The 22,777-nt window shown below is 40.1% G+C and overlaps 1 protein-coding gene and 1 pseudogene across 1 annotated transcript in view; both read left to right on the forward strand.

Moving 5' to 3' along the window:
• Positions 1 to 871: 871 nt before the first annotated feature.
• On the forward strand, positions 872 to 1,305 carry LOC114901352 (annotated as a pseudogene).
• An 11,132-nt stretch (positions 1,306 to 12,437) lies between these two features.
• Positions 12,438 to 22,777, forward strand: part of TAX1BP1 (Tax1 binding protein 1) — an 87,311-nt gene continuing 76,971 nt past the window's right edge. Inside the window, exons 1-2 of the mRNA XM_029233245.1 lie at positions 12,438 to 12,573; positions 19,924 to 20,092. Coding sequence (XP_029089078.1) covers positions 19,931 to 20,092 — 162 coding nt within the window. The 5' untranslated portion in view covers positions 12,438 to 12,573; positions 19,924 to 19,930. The remainder of the gene's footprint in view (positions 12,574 to 19,923; positions 20,093 to 22,777) is intronic.

Below are 22,777 nucleotides of genomic sequence, written 5' to 3' on the forward strand. Positions count from 1 at the left end.
AAAAAAAATCTGGGATGAAATCTGAATGAGGCCTGTAGTCTAGTTAAACAGTATTGTGCTAATGTCAGTTTCCTTGCTTTGATATTGTTAAATTAAATATTACCATTAGGGGAAGAGGAATGTTGAGTTTCCTAGAGCTGCTGTAATAAATCACTACAACCTAAGTGACTTAAAACAACAGACATTTACTCTTACATTTCTAGAGGCTAGAATTCCAAAATCAGGATGTTACCAAGGCCATGCTCTTTCTGAATGCTCTAGAAAAGATTGCTTCCTTGCCTCTTCTGTTGCTTTTAGTGGTTTGCCAAGAATTCCTGGCATTCCTGGGCTTGTAGATACATCACTCCCATGTCTGCCTCCATTGGCACATGGTGTTCTTGTTGTGTCTGTGCCTGTGTCCAACTTTCCCTCTTCTTATAAGGACATCAGTCATTGGATTAAGGCCCATCCTAATCCAGGATGACCTCATTTTAACTTGATGTGAAAGGATGGTTTGAAGCCAGAAGCTGAGAGACTCAATGGAGATGTGTGCATTTATCAAGGTAAGAAGAGACCTGAGCTGGCACACAGGTAGGGAACGGCAAGGAAGGTATAAATGTGAGAAACATTCAGAAAGTAACATGTACAGGATTTGGTGACTGGTTGGATATCACAGAGCAAGTAAGAGAGAAAAATTGAGAAAAACTCCCAGGTTTCTGGCTAGAGAGCCTGGATGGTTGCGATGCCATTCACTGACATGATGTGCTGGTGATTCTCCAAGTGCCCCATCAAGCTATTCTCCACCCTTTAGCCGCTGCTTTGTGCCCCAGAAAACTGACCTTTGTGGACTGAATCACCTGGGAACTTTGACCTCTGGTTTCATGGGATCTCTATGATCTGCTTCATCCCCATCCAGATCCTGGTGGGCAAGACACATCTGGTCCAGTGGTACATGCAGTTTGATGACAATGAGAAACCAAAGTTGATAGAGGAGGTGCACGCCACCAGAGTCACTGTTGGAGATGCCAAAACACCAACTTTGTGGAGTTCTGGAACTTTAACATCATTTACTGAAACTATGCCAGTCTCTACTTCTGCATCTGGGTGGATGTCCATGACAACAACCCGGCTATCTACCACTTTGTGGAGATCTTAAACAACTATTGCAACAATGTTTGTGAATTGTCTGCTTTTACATTCAAGGTTTATTTGGTGACAGACTTGACGTTGGTGACTAGTAAGATCTGTGAGACCAGCCAGATGAAGGTGCCGAAACGGCGGCTGAGGCTGCAGTCCCTGGAGTCCATGCCTGGGGACCATCTCTGACAGCCCCTCCTCAAGTGCACAGGAGGAAGGCGCCCAGCTAGGTCTGGGTCTCAAGAGAGGAGACGGCACCCTACTGCCTCCAGGCCCCAGATGCCCTTAGAGGCCACCTTTGTGTGTACTGAGTAACTGTGCTGTCATTGTGTGATACTGTCAGTGTGTGTATACAGACCCCTAATAAACTTGTGGTCCCTGCCTGAAAAAACAAAACCAACCTGAAATCAAATCAGGTTGGATTTGGCCACAGCTTCTGTTAGGCAGCCCTTCCTCCACAGGCAGGTAACATCTCTCTCCTCTGGCCCCTTGAGGGCATAGCAGGGATAACAGCTTCTGTTGCTAGAGAACCCTTATTGAATAATCTCTTAAACCGTTCACTAAACTCTCTTCAGTGACTTCTTGAGCGTATTATCTTTTTCCTGCCAGGACCTTGATTGGTACGGAAGGTGAATAAAGGGGAAGGTGGGGTGAAGTGAGGAAAGGATTACAAATTCACTTTAAGAAACACTGAGTTTAAGGGAATTCCTTTTTCTGATGCTTCCACTGCAGGGGGCACAGGGTCAATCCCTGGTCTGGGAACTAAGATCCTGCATGCCACATGGCATGGCCAAAAAAATTTTTTTAATGAAAAATTTTTTTTAAATAAATCAAAAAATAAGAACATTGAGTTTAAGGTGTTTGTGTGACATCCGAGTGTCAACGTCTATATGGAACTAATGCCAGGAGGAAAGCCTGGACTGGGATATCGATCTGGTAGCCATTGATAAAAGTATTAGTATATTTAGCAGTTGAAAATAAGTACTAATAATAGGAAATAATTTAAAGCTCAAGGGACAGAGGCTAGACTCAGGGAAAAATCAGTATTTAAGGAGGCAACTGCGAAATGAGAAGCCTGCAAATGAAATTGAGAAGGAGCGTTCAGAGAAGGAAAAGAAAGATGAGGATGCAATCCTGTCATAGAGGAGAGGTAGGAAAAAGTTTTAAGAAGGAAGGAGTGAACAGTAATATCAAGAATATCAACCAAAAAAAAAAAAAAGAATATCAACCTCTTGATTGAAAAATTCTGAGAATTGAAAATTAGGCTGGGAAATCTTAGGGTTATGGATGAACTTATCATGGGAAGTTTCAGTGGACTGGTAGGGTTTGAGCATACTCCATGGTGTGAGGAACGAATGGTCAGTGAAGAAGTTGGGCATGCAGGGTTAATGAACACATAGAGTATAAATATTAGCTCAAAACTCAAGTCTGTAAAAAAATGTGTTTGAAACTGTGCACCTCAGATTGGGACTTGAACCCATGTGTTGGGACTCAAACCCACTCTAACTCAGATTGGGACTCGAATCCATGCATCCAGGACTCGAACCCGGCCAAAACCCATGGTCTTCCAACTGAGATCACACTCCTGGCTTTGGGACTTAGTGAAGCTCAGGTTCTTGATGTCTCATCACAGAAAGAATTCAGTGAGAGTCAAAGTGATAGGTAAGAAGTGGATATATTTAGAGAGAAACACACTCCACAGACAGAGTGTGGGCCATCTCAGAAGGTGAGAGCAGCACCAGGGTATGGGGTTGTCAGTTTTTATAGGGGTGGGTAATTTCATAGGCTAATGAGTGGGAGGAGTATTCCAGCTATTTTGGGAAGGGGCAGGATTTCCAGGAACTGGATCACTTTTTTGATCGTAAGAATCACTCTTTGAACGTTATGGTCAGCCTTGGAACTGTCATGGTGCAAGTTCCAATGATGTGGAACTTGATGTGTCATTTAGCTTGCTGATGTGTTACAATGAGCATATGCTGAGGCTCAAGGTCTAGTGGAAGTCGACTGACTTGTCTGCTATCTTGGACCCATTTGGTTCTAATCAGTTTATGTCATGTCCTCTGGCTATGTCATTCTTTCAAAGGTTGTGCCCTGCCCCCTTCCCTCTGTTTTCATATTGATACATTCCACCAATTCAATTTCTATTTTGAATCCCCCACTTTCAGTTTTGTCAGGATTTTGGAAGATTACTCAGTACAGAGATAGGGGAGGGGATATTTGGAGACTCAGGAAGGTTAGACAGACTGGGTGGTTTTGTCCACCTAGATATATCCTTCCACCTTTCTCCAGCCCAGAGAAACCTATTTCTAGAGTTGGGGAGGACAGTGCCCCCTGTTCTCCCTCCATCTTTATCTCCCTGCCCCTTGCTCCTCTTCAAGCCATTTTCTCTGTGGCCTAAGTTCTCTCCCCATCTGAAGGCTTGAAATTTTGAAAACAAATGGCAGAAAGATTTTCCTTCTCTATCCCTCTCCAAGGCAACAAACTTAATAGATTTGATAGGAAGCAAGATCTGGGAAACTGGCAAGCTATAGAAGGAGAAAATACCAAGAAAAAAATGGGTTAATATCTCAAATATATTATCTTGTCTTATAGATTGGCCTTTAAAGAAGCTAAGTTGGGAAGGGAAGAAAAAAAATAGGGTGATAGTTGAAAGAAGATATGGGGTAAAAGAAGGTTCTCCTGGAATGACTGCAATTGTGATTTTAAAAGCACAAGGAGGGTCCCTTATCTGAAGAAATCTTCCCCACGGATGCAAGAAAACCTACCATAACATTCTCATTGCTTCAGGCTCACAAGTTTTATTTTGAGAATCTCATACTTGGATTAAGTCCCTCATAGTCACAGAGATTAATTTATTGACAATCAGTTTTTTTGTTTTCCTTGGACTAGACTGTTTGTTGCCTGAGGGGTGGGGGTTATTGAGCCTGGGAAGGGTGGGGAAAGTATTAAAAAGGAAGGATTTAGGAAGGGGAATTTTGTCTACTCTCAGCTTCTTAGAACTTGCTATATCACACAAACCAATCACAAAGGTAAATTTTCACAATTTACTAATAAAATATATTATAAATCACTTTCTAAAGATGCTCAACATTCAGTACTTCGTAATAATTTCATTTTTTTCCTTTTGTCCTCATGGCAGGATCAGCATGGCCATGATCTCTTCTGAGAATAAAGTCATTTCTTTTATCTAGGAAACCCAATGCTAAATAGCAATAAATCATCATTCATTGGACTTCCCTGGTGGTGCAGTGGTTAAGAATCTGCCTGCCAATGTAGGGGACACGGGTTCGAGCCCTGGTCTGGGAAGATCCCACAGGCCTGCCACGGAGCAACTAAGCCCGTGTGCCACAACTACTGAGCCTGCGCTCTAGAGCCCGTAAGCCACAACTACTGAGCCTGCGTGCTACAACTACTGAAGCCCGTGCACCTAGAGCCTGTGCTCTGCAACAAGAGAAGCCACTGCAATAAGAAACCTGTGCACCGCAATGAAGAGTAGCCTCCACTCGCCACAACTAGAAAAAGCCCGCACTCAGCAACGAAGACCCGACACAGTCAAAAATAAATAAATAGAATAAATTTTTAAAAAAATCACCATTCATTGAATTCTACAACCTAATATGTTACAGAAGAAATTGTAACCCCTGTGCATCATAATTAACATCAAGTAGCAGTCCAAAATTGCAGTATAACAAAGAGATACATGGTAATAGCCCTAGCTGGTCAGAACTAAAGTAACTCACCAAGGAATTACTTAAGGAGAAGGAAAAATAATCTAGGCTGATGAAACTAAAGGAAGGTTATAATGGTGGCATTAGTCTGGGTTCAATCAGTAGAGAGAAACCACACAGTGATTTGTGTTTTGTTGTAAATTAATTAATTAATTTTTGGCTGTGTTGGGTCTTCGCCATGGTGCGTGAGCTTCTCATTGCAGTGGCTTCCCTTGCTGCAGAGCACAGGCTCTAGGTGTGCTGGCTTCAGCAGTTGTGGCACGTGGGCTCAGTAGTTGTGGCACACGGGCTCAGTATTTGTGGCTCGTGGGCTCAGTAGTTGTGGCTCGTGGGCTCTAGAGCGCAGGCTCAGTAGTTGTGGTGCACAGGCTTACTTGCTCCGCGGCGTGCGGGATCTTCCCGGACCAGATCTTCCCCTGCACTGGCAGGCGGATTCTTAACCACTGCGTCACCAGGGATGCCTCCCACACAGTGATTTGGATAGAGAAAGTTTATTGTAAAGAATTATTATCTATAACAGGGGATTGGAGTAACTAAGCTAGTAAGGAGAGAAAAGAACTGTAAAGACTAAGAATAGCAGATATAAGGAGCAGACTCTACCCCCATGACTGAGATACATGCCCAATAAGAGCACCTTCAGAGCTGAAATCCAGACCTTGGAGAGGGCATGGCTATGGGTCACTGAATGAGGAAGTCCCACAGACAATCTTACAGAGAAGTCCCTGTGTTGCTGACGTGTTGGAACCCTCTGGAACTTGCCAGAAATTTACCTTGAAATTTACCTTCTGGACATATACGTGGAACTTGCTGAAAATCTGCATTCTGCATCTTCCTGGAAATCTGGCTTTTGGAACTTGTCGGAAATCTGCCCTGTAGGGTCTGGGGAAAGTTGTTCATGAAGAAGTATTTCACTGCAGGCACTCCACCACTAAATTGCCCAGAGGGGAACACTGGGTGCTGGCTGCTGCCAGCTTCCATGCACTGCAGGAATCAGCAACAGAAAAAATCCCTTGCACCACAGGAGCTGGACACTGGGAAAGCTGAGTGGGCTGCAGAAGCAGGACACTGAAGTCGTAGGCTCTGCAAGAGTCTGTTGAGTGAGTACATAGGAATGAGGAAGCAGAATCCTCTCCTCTTTTCTTCTTTTTTTGGCTGTGCCACGCGGCATGTGGGATCTTAGTTCCCCGACCAGGGATTGAACCCGTGCCCCCTGCATTGGGAGTACGGAGTCAACCACTGGACTGCCAGGGAAGTCCCAGAATCCTTTCCTCACGTCCCTCTAGCACTTCTTTTTTTTTTTTTTTTTTTTTTGCTGTACGTGAGCCTCTCACTGTTGCGGTCTCTCCAGTTGCGGAGCACAGGCTCTGGACTCGCTGGCTCAGCAGCCATGGCTCACGGGCCCAGCCGCTCCGTGGCATGTGGGATCTTCCCGGACCGGGGCACGAACCCGTGTCCCCTGCATTGGCAGGCGGACTCTCAACCACTGCGCCACCAGGGAAGCCCCCCTCTAGCACTTCTTACTGACAAAGCTTAAATCATTCCAGCTGGCAACGGAAAAATATTGAAAGGACTTACTGCATGTTCACAGAGCAGGTAAAAAGGGTGAATTTAGAACTGAGAGGCAATGCATTGATAATTTACACAATAATCTCCAAATTGCACCCCCCGCCCAATTTCTGGACCCCTCAAAAATGTTTTAATGTCGTATGAAGCAGGCTGGGTATTAATCAGGTAAACAGCTGAACTCTCCAATCACGGGCAAAATTCAAATTCCTTTTCATGGATCTCTTGAGATGTAGCCAAATCATGGGATGTGACCAGATACCAGGTTAGCATTGGTGGGATGTGCATGAATATTGAGATGGATCTGCCTGTCTAGAGCACAATATGATATTAATGAAACTACTTTTGGTGTGATTGGGGCAGCATCCTAAGTGGGGGAGGGGAAGGGTGGGAAATGATGGAGTGGAATATAAACAATTATTTTCTTTCTTTCTTACGCGGGCCTTTCACTGCTATGGCCTCTCCCGTTGCGGAGCACAGGCTCCGGACGCGCAGGCTCAGCAGCCATGGCTCACGGGCCCAGCCGCTCCGCGGCAGGTAGAATCTTCCCAGACCAGGGCACGAACCCGCGTCCCCTGCATCGGCAGGCGGACTCTCAACCACTGCGCCACCAGGGAAGCCCTAAACAATTCTTTTTAGTGAGAAGTTTGGTTGTGAAGGTGAAGACAAAAAGGCAGTAGTAGCTGGAGGGCAACATGAAGCTGGGGAATTAAAAACAAAATAAATGATAGAGCCTTGAGCATGTGGAAAAGACAATGGGAAAGATCCAGTGGAGATAGAGGGTTTGGCTATAAGAGAGATAATGTAGACTTCCTGAGAAGGTGGGAGGGGACAGGATCTATGGAAATAAAAACACATTTCAGCTTAAAACTTTGATTCAAAGCTTATTAAAATTAAAACTTTAAAAGATTATTTTAGTAACATTTTCTTAAAATAACTTTTATTAATTTTAAGTATCATTGTTATGCAAGTGACTCAACAAATAAAGGTATGTGATGAGAAACGCAGAGGAACAGACCTTGTTGACATAAGTACTTTAAGAATTCAAAGTACTGTGCTGGCTATTCCTCTTCTCAGTAAGATAAGGAAGAAAGGTTAGAGGATATTTACATACCAGTGACCTCATTGCACAAGGAACAAAGAATACTGTTAGGAGCCAGGTGGGGCAAAGGTCTTCCTAAAGTATAAACCACTGCAGGCTCTGTTTCTTAATATCATAAATTATATAGTTTCTCTCTTTGATAGTGATACCGAGCAGGGCCCTGTGGGGCTCCTGGGCACAAAAGCCTTTCTGTGTCCCCCATTTCTTTGATTACAGGGAATAGGCTTCATTCAGCCTTCATGATCTTCCCAGAGTTCCAACGGGCAGATTCAGGCAGTTGTTGATCAGGGGAGGGAGGGAGGGGATGCGAGACAAGGGAGAAACAGTCAAGAGAAACAATAGCGCAGCCTTGGGACAAGGTCCTTGTTCCTCATCAAGGGATACACACAACGTCTTTGAGCTGTTTTGCAGAGATGGAAAATCCCACCGGGTGGGAGAAGTTAACGGTTAACGATGGTGTGCTGCCCACAAGCATATAGACCCCAGACCAGTTGGAATCAGAAGGTTGATGATGATGACTCCCACTTAGCTCACCACCAACCAATCAGGAGAATGTCCGCAAACTGATCATGCCCTCTTTGAACCATTACTATAAAACTTCTCACTACCCTCTCCAAGGTGGGACACAGTTTTGAGGGCATTAGCCAGCTGTGGCCCCCTTTGCTTGGCAAAGCAATAAAGCTATTCTTTTCTACTTCACCCAAACCCCTGTCTCTGAGATTCAATTCGGTGTCAGGGTACAGAGGCCAGATTCAGCTTCAATAGTGCAGAAAACTTCCCCAAACACTCGATTTTACCTTCAAAGTTTTCGCTTAGTATTCCCAGACAAAACCTTTAGTGATAAAGCATATGATGACCAGAGTCTGTAGACGTGTTTGTTATGGGAAATTGTACTTAATCTGCAAGATGAAAAATCAAGGGAGTTTGGGGTATTCAAAATAATGTTAATAAAATGATAGTCCATGGACTCTGAGTTGGATAATGAGGGAAGTATTAAAAGGAGAAAGCTTAATGGATTAGAGATCCTGAGGAGTTTGAAAAATAGTTACTGTGGCCATATTTGTATAAGCAGGTTAGAGGAACAAGAGGTTGTCCCCAGAGCAGGATACTTGATTTTGAAGGTGAAACAATTATGGGTGATGATAAGGTCCAAGGTACGAACATGGAAATATATGGACTAGAGTGGAGGAGATTATTGGAGACGAGGGATTCAAGAAATTAAAAGGCCAGGATGTTAGCCTTTTAATTTTAACCTCATCCAAGTAGACTCTGAGGGGCTTGGAATGGAGAGGAAGACTATGCACTTGGTAACAGTCTTCAATGTATGAGGAAGAGTGACCTGGAGATCAACAGATGACAGCAACAAGAAGGGAGAAGGGGGTTTAACTGGTTGGCATGCAACTCAGAGGGGCAAAGTTTTATTCAAATATTTAGGAGAGTAATGGTAGGCAAGCTATGAGGAGCAAAGAGCACATCGACTATCTTCCAACATAGGGTAAGAGGAAATAAACCACCCTACTTTAGAGTGTTCTGAATCTTCTCTTTCTCTGTTTATCCAAAACATACCATTATTCAAATCTTGTCTTTAAAAGCACTCTTTTTTAAACAAACGTTTACATATCTATTATTTTTTAAGGAAAGAATCATTTCTAGCAATAGGAACTTTTAATACAAACTCTAAAGAAAGCCACTGTTTCAAAAGATGAGGACAACTCATTTTATATGCTTTCAAAACCTATAATGATACTTCTATAACGTGCCTATGTGAACTTTTTTTTTCTGATTTTCAACCCATGTCATATCACCTAATTGTCCCATTTGTGCCCTTTTAATTATTCTCTCTACATAAGCCCTTTCTATACCTTTTCAGATCCTGTTACTCTTTCAAAGCTTAGAGTCCAGTTTCTTTAGCAAATAATAAGAATAATAATTCTGTATCAATCCTTCTTTCCACTTTACTTCTCAGAGTCCATTTCCTACAAAATCTAATACTTCACTGTCCCATCTTGTAATATCTCAACTAGATTTAAAGCAGCTTTAGGGAAGAAACTGTGGTTTATACTTTGTTTTCCCCAGAGTACCTAGTATAACCCAGAGCACATAGTAAATGACCAAAAAGCACTTATCAAGAAGCAGCATGGCTTGGTGGAAAATGCAGGAACTTTGGGAGTGATAAATTTGAGTTCAAGTCTGGTTTGCCCTTTTTGGGATTATGGGCAAGTTATTTAACTTTTCTGAACCCACATTCCCCTGCAAAACGAGGATAAAACCTTACAGGGTTTTGCTGTGAGGAGTGGAGACAACCTTAAGTATCTACACAGTGACTGGAAAGCACTGTGTACTCCACAGATAGGAATTATTATTGTTTGTTAACAATCCTCTCCCTACATGCCTCCTTTGCCCAGGCTCTTATATCCTGACTTGAAGTCTTCTTCCATGTCTTCATCAAAACCCTACTTAACGGTCTAGGCCTGCCTCCACCAAGAGAAGTGTATTGTTCACACAAGGCTATAATGAGTTCTCCCATCTCTGAATATCTTATTTTATACTTTATTTTTATACTATATTTTATACTTTTGTCACCCACATTTTTCACGGATTTATTTATTTTCCTCCCTTTGCTGTCATAAGTTCTTCTAATAGAGGGTGTCTTTTAGATAGTTTCCCAGTCAAAACACAGGTGAGATAGTTTGTGCTAGGTTAGGACAACTGCTTCAAAACTGCTTGAAATTGTGATTGCTCCAGAAATACCACGGGATGCTGAGGGAGTTTCTTTCCAATAGTTCTTTGATCAGGTCTACAATCCCTCATTCACTATTTCGTAATCCAAAAAACTTTGAAAATCAAATGTTTTCTTAACATTTGGTGGCAAAACCTATCCTGACCTGAACGCAGTTGTCAATAAAACTTGACCTGAACCCATGAGGGCAAAGTGGCAAAACCTGATCTGAAAAACCTGCTCTGAGCTGAAGATTATATGCTCTATTTATCCTACTTAGTGGTGTCATATTCATAATTTGTCCTGAAAAAATATTAACTTGATTATGGAGTGCTGCCCCAGACTTGTGGAATATTATGTAACGTAAGTACACTTCTCTAAAATCTGAAAAATTCTGAATTCTGAAATCCTCTCTGGCCCAGATCTTTCATATAAGGAACTGTGGATCCATATCCCTTATACTCCTAGTACACTGTTGTACATATAATAGGCTAATTTAAAAAATTCAATTAAGTACTTAAGGGATATATATTTACCTTGCTGGGAGAAACACCGTCTAAAATTCATGGGATCATTATTAAAGGGATTAAAGCAAGTTAAAGTTCCTGAACTAATACCTTCATGGGGAAAATAAAGTCTAAAAATTCAAGAAATTCCTAAAAATAACAAAGTAAGGTAAAAATACCTGCACAAAAAATATTTTCCAATTATGGCTTTTATTAAGCATACTGTTTCCCTGATTTCATTAACTGAAAATTGGTGGTAATGAGAAATTTATTACATGCAAATTATCATGTGATTAAAAAATACAAAGAGTGACACTTCTGAAAAACTGTGCTTATAAAGTTCACTGCTGTGTTTACATTTTTTAAAAAAAATTTTTTTAAAAATTAATTAATTTTTGGCTGCATTGGGTCTTTGTTGCTCACCCAGACCAGGGCTCAAACCCTTAGCTCCTGCATTGGCAAGCAGATTTTTAACCACTGCACTACCAGGGAAGCCCTATATTTACTTTTCCTAAGAGACACAGACTACTACTAGAAGGTTGCTACCAGTAACACGAGTGATTACTGATATTATCACACCATTTTCTTCATCGGTAAAATATGGAGATTGGTACTAAATGATCTGTAAAGAGTCTTCTGAAATCTATGATCAAATATGATACACAGAACAATACCTAGTTCAAAGATTTCAATATATAGGGAACAAATCAGTCAGCAGATATTAAGAACCTATATTATCAAAGGCATTGTAATCTTAAAATATGTGGAAGTAAATTATATTGAAGAGGATTTTGTATGTTCTGAATTTAGAAGATGCTTCAACGTTTAACTTGATCTAATTTATTATCCTTCCTTCATTGGTGATGTTGCAAATTTTATCAGGGCTTTACGGCGACACAGGAACATAGTGAATTAGAACAGAACACACTTGCTTCCGAGGAGTTAGAATTTAAACTGAATGCCTACTCTAGGAGGGTAAGATGTATAAAAAAGTGACTTCAGAAATTATCATTGAACGGAGAATACAGGGCTAAATTCATGCACACAAAATAACATAACAAAAGTAGTTAACAACTCATAGAACGAGGTCAGTGCTGGAGCAAGCGGAAATAGAATCACAGAGCATTAGAACTGAAAATCTCCTAGGAGAAACCGAGGATTTACAGAGAACAAAACCTCGTAGTTAAGTAAGCACCGGACTGGATGAACCAGGACTTGGGAAAGAGCCCAGGAGTGAGCGGTCGCCGCCCCAGCCGCGTGATCCTCCTTTGCTTCTATGGTTCTCTACTTTCCGATCCACAAAATAAATGGATTCTCTTAGACAGATTTTTAAAGATCCAGGCAATGACATGGTACTAATTCATACACCTCAGGGCTACCCTTTCCACTTAACTGGTAAGTTACTTAACTTTCGGCCACAGTAATAATTAAAAAGTCAAAAATGCATTATCCAAACGGACCCTGTTTGGTTGCCACAAGGTCTCCGAGCGAAAACGGCGAAGAGGAAGAAAGAGGAGGAATAGCCGAGCCGAGGGAGAAGGCCGGTTCGGATCTGTTCGGATCCAATCGCAGGGCGTCAGGAGCTAGGGTGGTTAAAAGACCGTGCGACCAACTTGGCGTTTCAGCGATTGGCCCAGACCGACGCAGCTCGGCGGCGGCGGCGGCGGCGGAAGGGGCCGGGCCATGGACGGAAGTGACATAACGCCGGCTTTTGGCCTTGTGGGGAGGTGTAGCAGGTCGGTAGAGGGAGACTGTTGGCGGAAGAGGCTCGGCGGCTGATGGCGGCTCAGGCTCGGAAGCCTCTCTAATATTCCCCTCTGCTCAGGAGTTCCTCACTCGGTAAGTGCCTTCCTCGGCCCGCCCCAGCGCCTTGCGCGGGGCGGACGCCCTCTGGAGCTATCTGGGGGCTCGTGATACGTCCCTCTGCTCTAGCGTCTAGGGGCCTGGTCGGTCTCGGGAACGGTCTCCGTGGTGACGGTGCTGCCGAATGACGATGCTTTCCTTCCCGACGACAAACCTTTCCTCCCGGACTGCGATTGTGACGGTAGTGTGGGCAACTTCGGTTAGTAGTGGAGTTGGAAAAAGCGACGGGTGGCCGCCCCACACGGCGGGGAGACCCTGGATAGGCTTTCGTTGTTTGGGGGAGCCGTGTGGGACGTGGGCCCTTTGGCGGGGGGGGGGGCGAGTGACGCGGGGGACCCTCGGAGAAGAAAGTGCCTTGCCCGAGGCTCCACTCTAGGGTGAGTGTTTGGAGGGCAGCGTGTGTGCTGCCGGGGCAGGTAAGCTTGGGAAAACATCTAGGTCGTGTCGGGATGGGACGCTCGGGTTTGCCCGTGCAGAGTGAAGCCCAAGTGTTTTGGTTTGAGTCGCCATGGATTAGGAGGCGGAGACTGACTGCGGGCCGTGGGCGGAGTTAGCGGTTTGGGCTGGCTCTCCGACTTCACCTGGGCTGCAGAATTAGTGAATGCTTTCTTGTCTGTTTATAAATGGCCTTACGCCTAGTGCTCGAAGGGATCTTAAATATTCCGAGGAGAGTCACGTTTGTCTTTGCTTAGGCAATTTTTCTTGATTTCACAACTGTCCCTTCCCAACACCCCCGGAGGTCCGCAGGTTGTGGACAAGTCCCGACAGGCGCTTGTTTCGGGGAATGTTTGTTAAGAGATTAGTGTGCGTGTGTGTGTACTGATAAACATATATTACCTTATTGGTAATAATTTCGTTTGAGAACGCCGTGACATTTGACTTTCTACATATATATTTTTTTGATTTTGATTTTTTATTAATTTTTTTAAACATCTTTATTGGAGTATAATTGCTTTACAATTGTGTGTTAGTTTCTGCTTCATAACAAAGTGAATCAGTTATATGTCCGCATATCTCTTCCCTCTTGCGTCTCTACATATATTTTTAGGTTTCACAAAGTAGTTATGAATTGCTATTGTGTCAGGGATGGGAAAATAAATCTTGTTTTCGATTCTGCATGCCGCTAATCGTAGAATTTCTACAAGCTGCATGCAACAATTACTAATTATAGTTTTGGAGCTCAATTCCCAAAGTATTTAAAGAGATCATTTGAGTAACATGTTAATCTAAAAAAATGGGCTGATTACCCTCAGAGTGCTATTTGGGTATAGAAAAGGGGCTGAGGCCAGGCCTTTCGTTCTTATCAAGGATAAACTTGATTTCTTGAAGGATTACTTGATTACGTTTTCTAGTCATCACATTGTTAAATTGCACACCCCTGTTTACAATTATGGCTGCAGACATTTGTGTAGACTTAACCAGTAAATATCTTTTCCTTAACAAAAATAACAGGTATTTTGGAATTAAAATTTCAACCGTTTTAATGATGTTAAATATTTATGAAGGATCGTAACTACGCTCCTTTTTTACTGCTTTGGGGGAATTGCCTCACATGTGAAGTTTATTGGATTGCATTCTTTTGGAATTTGTATGTTACTAAGTAAAATTTTGGTTATATCCACTTCTAGCCTTTTAAAGTTTATTTTGCCCCAAATAAACTCTTACAAGAAGGTAAAGATACCCTCCCCTCTAATATAATAAAAAGCCAAGATCATAGCTTTTTAGAAACCAACTTTTAAAACAATCTAAAAATTAAAGTGGTGTGAGTGACACCTGGGCAGAGTGTAGTGGTACTCAGTTGTAAATCATTCTGGAGATTGGGAGGACTGTAAGAGTGCAAATTGACAGATTGGTGGATTTGCTTCTGCCTCCAGGAAAGATTGCTGATAATATTTTTCTGGTCTGTAAACCAGCTGATAGTCTTTGTTTGAGCTGAAGTATAAATAATTGGAAGCTATTAGAATATCAGACGTATTTTTTCCCTTCAGATGTTCAGTTTCCTCCAGGACTGAAGTTCGGAGATTAATTTAAAAGTTCATATAGTTTTAACTGAATATTTTAAAAAACTTTCACTAAGTTTGTCAACCACTATGGGTAATGTGTTTCTATTGCAGAAGGTGATATGTGAGTTTTTATTACTAATTTTTGTCTACTTTGGTTTTACTAACTTTTATTATGGAAATTTTCAAAATACCCAGAAGGAGAACAAACAGTTAAAGGAACCACTATTTTGCTAATCTTGGTTTATTACACTGTCAGCACATTTATTTTTTCCCCTGGAGTTTTTAAAGCAAATCCTGGACAACAGGATATTTCACCTATAATTAGTTTACCGTCCGTCTTTAACTGGTAAGGACTTTAAAAGAAATAAAGTCACCATAATAATATTATCACATAGAACAAAATTACCTTATTTCTTTTTGAATTCTAAGTGTTAGAATTGGCAAATTATATACAATGTTTATCTAAATTAGAAACCTTAATTTGATTCTGGACATTTAATGCACAGAAATTATTAATATGGTCAGTTTCCTACTTTATTTGATTAAGGCTTACACATTTTGGGCTAGTTAAATAAAATGTGTATCAGGAGCCACTGGAAAAATACTACCACAAAAGCCAGATCTGGTTTGGGCTTGAAAAAGTTCCAAGAGGAAGAAGTAAAGATAACATTGAAATCCTCACCCTTCACCCCCCAAATTTATTCTAGCTACTTAACTGAGTGACCACTGCATATTAGTTATTTTTTCCTTAGGTATTGATGAATCCTCAAAAATAACAAAATTGGATTGTAGACCAAAGTTTACAGCATAACACATAAAAGGAACTCTAGAGATGTTAGAACTTTGGGGAATAAAGTAGGAAACATGGGAGAGGGCACTGCAAGGCAGCATGTATATGTATTTCAGACTTTGTTTCCCAGCCAAATCTGTCTGGTCCTTTTTTTTTTTTTTTTTACTGTTCTCATATATTTTTGTTTTTTATTTATTAATATTTTTAATTGATGTAACATTGGTTTATATTATATTAGTTTCATGTATATAACATTGTATTTCTACTTCTGTATACACTATAGCATATTTACCACCAAAACTTTAGTTTCCATCCTCCATCAAAGAGTTGGTACCCTTTACTTATATCCGGGCCCTTCCCTCCCCTGCCCCGCCTCTACTCTTGTTCTTCGTATGTCCAGGTTTGGTTTCGTTCATTTATTTTGTTTTTTTATGTCTGTTTTCTTAACTAGAAAACTTTTACTTATTCTTTGCTTACATCTTAATGTACGCATGTTTCTAGAGGTGTACTTTACTTTAGAGAATGGGAAACAAAATTTGATATGGTAAAGCTGGTTCCACTTCCTTTTGTGGTGGGGGCTATATTTCCTCTCTCCAGCTGAGGCAGTTTGTTCTTTACTCAGGATGTTAGTGAAGCTACACTTCCCAAGCATTACCACAAGGTGATGCAGTGACTTTGTGTATTACTTCTCCACTGGGTGGTGTGTGGGTCTGTGTGTGTGCGGGTCTTTGTGTGTGCCTGTGAGCATGTGTGTAGTGTATAAATCTGCCTGTGAATCATCTTGATACATTAGCATTCTCAGTGAATTTCAACATTTTTGTAAGCTTGCCCATCTTTTCACTCTGTTTCCTATCTGTGTGAAGAGTGAAACAGGATCTGTATGGGAATTAGATATTTTACTGTTTAAAATAGGTTGATTCATGTTGTAATTACATTCAGATTACATTTATCCATGTTAACTTTTTTATGACTAGAAGCTGTATTGGAAAATTAATTAAAAAAGTAATAATGGAATGACTTTTGTAAAATATTTCTATAGTTATAGTCACATTGAAATGTTTAAAAAGGTTGGAGTGTTGGTGAGAGATTAATGAAGGTTATTAATGGGATAATTACAGATTATCATGCTATAAAGATTTGTAAGCATCATGAATATATTTAAAGTCTGATGTTAGGGTTTTATATTAAAAACTTGAATTTTGGGGAGAGGGTTTAAAAATGAAATTTCATGTTAATGTGTTTATTTAAAATAATGAAAAGAATACATTAAATATACTGGTAAAAATTCAGTCAGTTGAGTTAAAAGTTAAGGTCCTCTTAAGTTCTCTTTTCACACATAGCCCTCATGAGTAAAGATTGTATGATGTGTGCTTTTTGAGTCCCTTTTGATGCATTTATAAGCATGTATACACATGTACATATATAAATACATATGTGTATACCTTAATGCTATTTTATACCTTAAAAACTTTTCAGTGAAGTAAAAGTCTAAGGTTGGGTTATCGATTTTTAAACACTGTTGTAATTGAGGTTAAACAAAAGTTTAAACTCCACTACCTTGTTTTATAACAAATAATTACTGCTTTGTTTATTTAGTTTACTTTAGGAAACAAGTTATATGAAAAAAGTTTCATTCTTAAATGGCTTTTAATTAAAAGCATGGGAGATTCATCCTAAGCTAGCCTTATTTTCTCCTTACTGAATACCTATCTCAGAGAAAGTTAAATATTCACTCTCTTCATACAAAAACATTACTGATTCACTTGCCTCAGTTTTGGTAGTTGTATCTGAAAGAGTTTGGTTCATCAGTTAACTATAGTCTCTCTTGGGTATTTTATAACCAATAGTGAACATTTTTTTCAAAACCAGAATCAAGGGTTTTTTTTTTTTTTTTTAAGGAAGCCACTGACTTGAAAGGAGATTATCATTAGTGACTTCATTAACATCATGACATCCCCTTGAGCCCATATTTGCTCAGACTATTCAAAGAAACAAAGTAGTAGAACTCTTCACTTACTTTAGGCAGTTTCTACCGTTTGTGCTACCTTTTCACTTTCCTGAAGGTTTTGGGTTACCAGCTGGAGAGTATTGACTGTTAAGTCCTTCTGTGAAGTAGGGTCGCTGGTAATAAAGCCTTTTTGTTAGTGCAGAGGTACAGGAGGTTTATTACTGAATGCATTCTCTTTACCTTGGAATCCTGGCAAACCTCAGGTGGGGAGAGGCTGACAGACATCCAGCCTGGAATTCTACCACAGTGGCTTCCAGGTTGATGATTGACTGTCTTTTTATGGGATGTCTAGTATATTGTGTGTCCTCTAAGTACAAAGCAGTATTTTGACCATAACAGAAGCAGAGAACACATAAGAGGAAAAGTAGACATTTTTTAAAGTGTTCATTTCAGAACTTTAAAAATTTGCCTTAGTATTTCAAACAGATCAGCAAAAGAAACATTTGTAAAAGCATATTGTCTTAGATTTTCCTAGCAATAAAGACTTCTTAGTAATTGTTAAAATGTGAGTAGTTTTGGGAATTCCTTGGTGGTCCAGTGGTTAGGACTCGGTGCTTTCAGTGCTGTGGCCCAGGTTCAGTCCCTGGTCAGGGAACTCAGATCCCATAAGCCATGCAGCATGGCAAAAAAAAAATGAGTAGTGTTACTTCTGTGCTTGTCCAGTAGAAAATTCGTAGATTTGTGAAGTAAGTTAGAATAATTTGGTCAGCAAATTCTTGTCCCAGTTTTTCTCATTGTTTACAGAGATTCCTGTTTTGATGACTCAGAAGTTAAGTGCCATACTGTCAGTGTCATTGTTTCTGATGTGGTACTGTAGGATCAATGACTGTACTGAGTCTGTGACACACTGTACAGAGATAGATTTTTTGAGTAAATCCTCAGTTGTATCCTTTTTCTCAAAAGTAGAACACAAGATATGGAAAACATTTGGGTCTTGCAGATTTTTATAGGCGACTTTCACCATTCATCTGCTAGCTGGTGCTTGGTGTTCACTAAACCAGTGAGCATTCACTGAATCTATAATAGATTCTCAACAGTATGTGTTTCATTTACACTATACATTTAAAAATACATTGATTTTTAATCAGTGAATGTATGGAAACTGTACAATAATACTGGAAGTCAAGGTAGGATGAAAGGGTAGAATTGGTATAGGTAGAGAGGAACAAATAGGCTCTGAACTATTTCAAGCAGACCAACTGAGATTTTACATCATTTGAGAGATTTGAACAAGTATGAACCAGAAGCCCAAGAAGACAGCCTAGGTCTGGGAATCTGTGAGAGTTGCTAATGGAGACTTAAATTGTTGGGTTGGGTCAGAGTCTAAGTAGTAGTTCTCCATCCTGGCTGTATACAGGATTGAGATTACTTGGGGAGGCTTAAAAAAAAAATGCTTGGATATACACACACATGCATGTGTGCGCCCAGGTCCCATTTCCGGAAATTCATTGTCTTTTCTTTTTCTTTTTTAAGACCCCTAATTATTCTGATATCTAGCCAGGGTTGAGAAAAAGCTGGTTCAGGCGATCATGAGTGTGGGTCAGGAATGCAGGCACAGAGAGGTTAGCATCAGTTACAGGAGCCTAGGGGAGGGACGGGATGGATCAGATTAGGGAGGAAAATGATGAAGTTCAAGAGTTCAACATAGAAACACTGCTGGCTCTTTTGGTTTCGGTTGCAAAAGAAGCAGAGGGCTAGGCTTTGCAGGAGAGTTGAGAGTTTGTTTTTGATTTGGGTTTTTAAAATTTTTTAACTCGGGACTTCCCTGGTTGCGCAGTGGTTAAGAATTTGCCTGCCAACGCATGGGACACGGGTTCGAGCCCTGGTCCAGGAATATCTCACGTGCCACGGAGCAACTAAGCCCGTGCACCACAACTACTGAGCCTGTGCTCTGGAGCCTGTGAGCCACAACTACTGAGCCCACATGCCACAACTACTGAAGCCTGCACGCCTAGAGCCCATGCTCTGCAACAAGAGAAGCCACCACAATAAGAAGCCCATGCGCCGCAGCGAAGAGTAGCCCCCACTCAACGCAATTAGAGAAAGCCCGCGCACAGCAACAGACCCAACGCAGCCATAAATAAATAATTTTTTTTAACTCATGTAACTTTCTGAGCCATATTGTAAGTTAGTTACTTCTCAGTTTGTGTTTTTATATTTAATCACATTTTAAAAATTTATTTATTTATTTGGCTGTGCCAGGTCTTAGTTGCGGCATGTGAACTCTTAGTTGTGGCATGTGGGATCTAGTTCCCTGACCAGGGATCAAACCCAGGCCCCCTGCATTGGGAGCATGGAGTCTTAGCCACAGGACCACCAGAATTCCCTTTAATCACATTTTTAAGAAGGAGTTCCAATATTAAATATATTATATTTACAATATAATATAAATATAAAAGTATGTCTTTTCAATAATTATGGTATGAAAATATCCATGTAATTTGCATTAAATGTTATGTATTTTCTGAAGGTATGAGTTTTTTCTTAGTTGGTATCATTAAATTTGTATGATTTACTTGTTTCAGATTCGCAATGACATCCTTTCAAGAAGTTCCACTGCAGACTTCCAACTTTGCCCATGTCATCTTTCAAAATGTGGCCAAGAGCTATCTTCCTAATGCACACCTAGAATGTCATTATACCTTAACTCCATATATCCATCCCCATCCAAAAGATTGGGTTGGTATATTCAAGGTAAGAGGACTTTCTCCATATTTCTTCCATGTAGGTACTCTTTATTTTCTTCTTAAGATGTTGACAAGTAGTTTATACTAGTCTTGTCTTAACTCTACTTTAAGGGTCATTTTTGTAAACATCAAATGTAAAACATTGTGTAAACATGAAATATTTAATAGTGCAGGGTAGTGTACAACAAATGTTATGACTTTCAGTTCACCACACTTTCCTCTCTATGATTAAAAGTTTCAACTTAAGTTCTTACAGAAATTTTTTCAAATCTTTTTTTTCTTCTTCTGTTTTCTCCATTCCTTACCTAAAAAAAAAGATCTTTTCCTTTGGGTTACTATATCATTTACTATCTTGTCATTTGTAATTAATTTTGTATAGCTCTACAACTATGTTATTATCTCTTCTATTGTCCTGCATTGTTTAAATATTCCTCATATTGTCTTATGCTTTTATAAGAGTATTCTGTTTTACATGACTAAATAGTAAATTCTTTGATAGCAAGAGTCCCAATTCTAATATTTTGCCAATCGTTTTGTGTAATATATGCTTGAAAATTACATTGAAATGATCATTAAAGTGGTGGAAGTTTTTTGGCAATTTCAGTTCCTGAGGATGTAATGGAGAACCAAAACATACGAAGGTTCTTTGAACAGTCAAAATAGTCATAAATGTCTAAACAGTAAAACTTACTTTTCTCCTTGGTTACTTTAGATTCTCCCTAAGAATCAATTTATTTTATTTTAGATGTGATTTATTAAAATCAAGACCATTAGGTCTTGAAATTTTGATTGTGTGGTTTGTATAAGTTAAATAGCAAAGTAGAAAGAAATAAGAGTAGCTGCTAGAATTAGGCACATTTAAAGTACTTAGAAGTGAAAGTCTGGCCTAATAGAGTGAGGAGGGCAGAAAAACTATATTGGACAAAACAGAGTTTTGGCATTTAATGATACTTCAGTTCTTTTTTTTTTTTTTTTTTGCGGTACACGGGCCTCTCACTGTTGTGGCCTCTCCCGTTGCGGAGCACAGGCTCCGGACGTGCAGGATCAGCAGCCGTGGCTCACGGGCCCAGCCGCTCCGCGGCATGTGGGATCTTCCCAGACCGGGGCGCGAACCCGTGTCCCCTGCATCGGCAGGTGGACTCTCACCCACTGCGCCACGAGGGAAGCCCTCAGTTCCTTTTTGAATTGAATCCCTTATCCCTTGGTGTTGCTGGATAGATGAGTCATTTACTCTTTATTTATTTAATTTTTTTTTTTTAAGGCTTGTTAGATTCCAATATGGATTCCAGTATGGATTCCAAAAGCTTCATTGTAAGCTTTTTATGAAATCAGTATCAGTTTAAATTTTATGTAAGAGATGAATAACAAGTTAAAGATACTAAGAATTGGCATTTTCTGCAAGAATGAGTCAGAGAGGAAGAACAGAGCAGGGTAATGAGATTGAGGGAAGGGAAGGGCATTCCTGGCAGGAAAATGGCTTAAGCAGAGGCACCGTGGTAAGAATGTTCATGAGAATGAATTAGTTTAACTAGAACATAAACGTAATTTAGGGAAGTGGAGGGAGATGAAGTTAAGCATCAGTCTTGCCATGGAGGATCTTCAGTGTTAGGCTAAACAATTTGCAGACTTTTCCATATGGGCAGTGGGAAGTCTGCATATGTAGGTGTGGAGGCCGATGTGTGATAAATTGTATTTCAAGAAGATGAATCTTCACGGTTTTCTTTCAGACTAATTTATGTCTTCTGGTTTTTTTCTTCCCATTTTTAGTTAATGGCCTATTGTTTAAGCCAAAAGCTTATGAATTTCTCTTCAAATCCAGCCAAACACCAATTCTGTCTATTTTCCTGCCTACCTATTAATGCATTTTTAATATCACAGCCCTGGTTCATGCCCTCCTTATTGATTTCTAAGATGATTGCAATAGGTCACCTGTTTTCCCTGCTTTCTTTCATTCTTCTATTTGTTCTTCAAACTGCTCTATATAAACTATAATAGAAAATGAAAATCTGAACATATCTTCCTCTTGTTTAAGTGGTTCTTCATCCTCTATGGGATAATGGCAAGACCAAATAACTTAGTGTGCCAAATAGGGCTCCTTTATACGACTTGATTTATAGCTTCCTTTTTTGTCATTGCCTGCTATTTTTTGGCTTTGATAACGTTAAACTATTATCTCTTAACTTGTGTACTCCAAGGACTGTAACTTTTCTCTAAGCAGTAATACTTACATAAATACATACATGATAAATAAGTTTGTATAGAATACCCTTTCCATCTTTTTTGCCTGGATAATACTTAAAACTTAGTGGGAAGTTTAAGCATGTACTAAAAATTTTGAAATATACAGGAAGACTCAAGGAAGAAAATAGATCATGTTTTAATACTATTTTAATGCTTACCTAGAATAAGCATTGTTAACATATTGGCATATATCTATAATTAATAATTATACACGTACTTTGTGTGTAATAAAGTATACACACATGCTGTTGATGCGTTGTGGAATTCATGGAAATGTTTACCATTAAACAATGCTTAATATAGATCTCTGTATCTGTTTTTATTTTGTTTGTCATTGTATTTCATAGGATAAGTTCTTGGAAGTGGAATTGCCATGTTTATAGCATTGAATTTTTTTTATTTTTATTTTTTATTTTTTTTGCGGTATGCGGGCCTCTCACTGTTGCGGCCT

The sequence above is a fragment of the Monodon monoceros genome, unplaced genomic scaffold (genome assembly GCF_005190385.1).
Source record: "Monodon monoceros isolate NGI ecotype Baffin Bay Population unplaced genomic scaffold, NGI_Narwhal_1 Super_Scaffold_2, whole genome shotgun sequence".
NCBI classification, from domain to species: domain Eukaryota; kingdom Metazoa; phylum Chordata; class Mammalia; order Artiodactyla; family Monodontidae; genus Monodon; species Monodon monoceros.